Source organism: Engraulis encrasicolus, chromosome 22, assembly GCF_034702125.1.
Source record: "Engraulis encrasicolus isolate BLACKSEA-1 chromosome 22, IST_EnEncr_1.0, whole genome shotgun sequence".
NCBI lineage: Eukaryota > Metazoa > Chordata > Actinopteri > Clupeiformes > Engraulidae > Engraulis > Engraulis encrasicolus.
Genome location: NC_085878.1, coordinates 41,696,048 through 41,699,736, shown reverse-complemented (window position 1 = coordinate 41,699,736; position 3,689 = coordinate 41,696,048). Strand labels below are relative to the sequence as shown.

General features: G+C 42.7%; 1 protein-coding gene across 1 annotated transcript in view; it reads right to left on the bottom strand.

Annotated features, from left to right (window-relative positions):
• The window catches only part of LOC134439183 (protein kinase C-binding protein NELL1-like), a 289,261-nt gene extending 286,637 nt beyond the window's left edge, over positions 1-2,624 (bottom strand). The window contains exons 1-2 of the mRNA XM_063189062.1: positions 2,520-2,624; positions 1,758-1,886 (exon numbers count right to left, since the gene is read on the bottom strand). Coding sequence (XP_063045132.1) covers positions 1,758-1,886; positions 2,520-2,574 — 184 coding nt within the window. The 5' untranslated portion in view covers positions 2,575-2,624. The remainder of the gene's footprint in view (positions 1-1,757; positions 1,887-2,519) is intronic.
• Positions 2,625-3,689: the final 1,065 nt, after the last annotated feature.

Sequence of the window (3,689 nt, the reverse complement as noted above, 5' to 3'; positions counted from 1 at the left end):
GAAGGAGTGGGGGGGGGCTATACGCTACACACGCTCCATGCTGCCAATGAGAGAGAGAGAGAGTGCGAGCCAGAGAGAAAGAAGAAAAGAGACGGTGAGAGAGAGAGAGAGAGAGAGAGAGAGAGAGAGAGAGAGAGAGAGAGAGAATGTGTGATTGGGGTATCATCCATTGTGTGAAGAGAGGGAGAGACGCTCCACGCTGTCAATGAGAGAGAGAGAGAAAGAAAGAGAGAGAAAGAAAGAGAGTGAGAGAAAGAAAGAAAGAGAGAGAGAGAGAGAGAGAGAGAGAGTGGAAAGGAGGCCAAATCGGCGTTTGGTACAAGTCTGTTAGTGTGGAGCGCAGAGCAGACACTGCTCATTAACACTGCCACGGCTACAACAGTGAACGGGCTGAGTGGGAGGAACACAGGATTTTATAGGCAACACTTTGCATCTCCTAAGGAGCACGCTTTTCTACAGTATAATGTATTGTTTACAAACTATACAAGGTTTCTAACAGTGCTTGCATTGTTGTATTCATGCCAACAGAAACCTCATTCATGTTTCAAATGCCAGAACATTATGCAACAGACACACAATCAAATCGCCATCTTTCAAAAAACAACCTATTGTGAAATTACACGGATTACCCTGTGTCATTTTAGCCATCCTGCCCAGCGTCTTTAAACAGATGACTTCAATTTGGCAGCCAAAAAAAGTGCATGCAATTTCCATCCAGTCTGCAAAGATGTTGCATTTCTGTCAGGAGGAGAGGAATCCCACAACGGTATCGTACAAACTGATAGTTAAGTTAGATAGGCTACTGTATGTATACCAGTGGTGGGCAAGTTACTCAAAAACTGTAATGCATTACTGATTAGGCCTACATGTTACTGTCTTTTCAAAAGAATCCCTTACACTACAATATTACTATATTTAAAATGTAAGGCATTACACTACTGTTGCATTACTTCAGTTGCTTTCGCCACAAGAACTGTAAGCCTAAATATTGACCTTGCAATTTATTACAGTGTAAATCAAGCTCATGAGTCATGACTTTTTCACCTCCCATCCAGGAGGTGTTTCTGACCCACCACACTCCACTAAAATCCAGGTCATTGTAATGCATTGTAACTTCAGTTATTAGCATTATAACTAAGTAAATATTACAGATTTTTTTTACCTGCAATGTCTTACATTAGGCTACTGCATTATGGCAAAAAGTAATGCATTACCTACAGTAATTAATTACTTTTGTAATGCATTACTGCCCAACACTGACTGTATGTATACACATTACGACATGCCCTCCACATGACATGCCCTTCAGACATTACCAGACTTTACACACACCTCACCCCCCCAACCACACACACTCACGCGCACACACACACAAATACACAAACACACACACACACACACACACACACACACACACACACACACACACACACACACACACACACACACACACACAGAAAATCTGCCTTTGCTAGCCAGCCAGCCAGCCTCTATGAGCAACCGCAAATCACCCCTGCTCAGTGCAATTTAATGGTCCATCACACCAGCAACATGCACTCTGAAAGGGCATATGTGTTTTACAAAGGTCTTACAAAACACTTCCCCTCCAACCATCTGCTGGAACCCCGTTGCGTGGGGGGTACATACGGTATTATCATCCCACATCTGCATTACACACCTTGAGACCTAGGTAGTTACGAGTTCGTGAAAGCACAGGTGCAGCATGCGATTTCTGAAAACGGACATAGGCTACATACCTCTGAATAAAAAGGCTTTGCTGTTGTTGTGGAGACCTGCGACTTGGGTTATTCCAAATGTTGCGTTTGCCGTGTCCAGCTCGTTGATAATGTCAATTTGAATGTCAGGATCTATTCCAAAACCTAAAACTGAAACAGAAGCAGAGCGGGCGACAACTGTGATTGAATATTCAGGTGATACGGATTGTCTCGTGCCTTGCATGCATTGCAACATCATACATTGGGTCTATGGACGGCATGCGTAAAAGGGCACTTCAAGAAGCGTAGGCTACACATTTATTGTAACCAAACGGCGTCCGATAAAATTTGTGACAGACAACTGGAATCTATTGCAATGCTTGCAATGAAGTTCACAGGCAATGTTTGAAGTTAAATGTACAGGGAATATTATCCCGACGCCATGATAACCTTTAGGCCTATAAATCAAAAGTAATGGTTTTGAAACCAAAATAACATTACAGCATAAATACATACGGTAGCCTACTTCGCGGAGTATTGTTTCCAGGAAAATGTCAGGACTGGTAGGCTGTCTCGCAGGTGTGAAATGAAACAATGCGTATGATTACTGTAAATTAACATTATGTGGCGACATTTAGGCTTCTGAAAGACGGCGGCAGCACTAGAAATTCAGACGGACGCCACAGTCCAGTAATGCGAGACAGAATGACTACAGTCTTATTGACTTGTTTGGAAAACCTTCAAATTCATGTGTAACGCAACTGCTATTCCACGTTAATCCACAATGCATTGTTCGATGCTTACCTGGTTTCACAATAAGGAGAACAGGTAGAAGTACAACGAAATTAGCCATTTCCATCTGTTTGAAAAGCGATAGAGTTCCACAAAAAATACCCCAAAGATGCGCGCGACCAGTCTCGCCGATATCCAAACTTGACCTGCTTCTCTCTGAAGCTCCTCCGCTCTTACCGGCTGGGTGAATGTTTCTACTTGGAGCATTCCACGCCCCTGAAATGGGGGATTCGTTGGAGAACAAGGTAATAATGTAATCGCTCCGAAAAGCTGCACTCTAACTATTGTGAACGGTCTCGAACACTCTTGTAAATAAAAACTGATCCAGCGTGTTTTATTTGATTCATTCCAGGCAATGCACACCTAACTCACATTTAACTATTGCCCCTTGATACAAAATCGTCAAGCCCGTTTGGTGACCAACATTTCTTTTTTCAACTCATGGACTCAGAAGATGAACAATTTTGTGTTTATGGATTAGGAATGCAAACGTGTCATAACACTATCTATTAAAACACCAGAGCGACATGTGAAGTAGCCTACCAAAGCAATATCTTGCGCCACCAAGGGTAGCTGTTCTATCTCTGCGAAGTGGTCTGTTTATTGAGGGGATAACACGAGGAGCCGAGGAGAGTGCACATGCCCCTTTCATGTTTAAGTGCAAAAGAATTAATTGAGAACTACTGGCAGTGTGGCAGTTGTCTTGGTTCTCACCCTCATTTCTCCTTCTCTTACTCAATCAGTGTCTTTCTCCATCTCTCCTCGACTCCAGGGAATCTAAAGGCTTTCTTGTGAGCACACAGATATGAATTCCAAACAAAGCGGTTTCCTCGTGGGATCTGTCCTTGTGAGATCATATTAATCATCTTGCTATCTGCGACTGTGCAGCTAATTTGTGTTGTCTTGGTTACACGCCCCATTAGAGTATGAGCTTGCAGAGTTGACATTAAAAACAGGGACATTTCACTTGATTATTGTAAGGATTAAACACAGCTGCCCTAATACACTTCTGTTTTTCGAATGAATTACAGGAGGGGACCTCCAGGTTTTCCCTATTGTCAATGAACCTCATCAGTTGTTTGATGTGAGTGACTACTGTACAATAGGCCTAGCCTACACAATGTTATGTTTTGGCCAATTATGCCATCACAGTAAGCGACACAAAAACAATCAACTTGACTT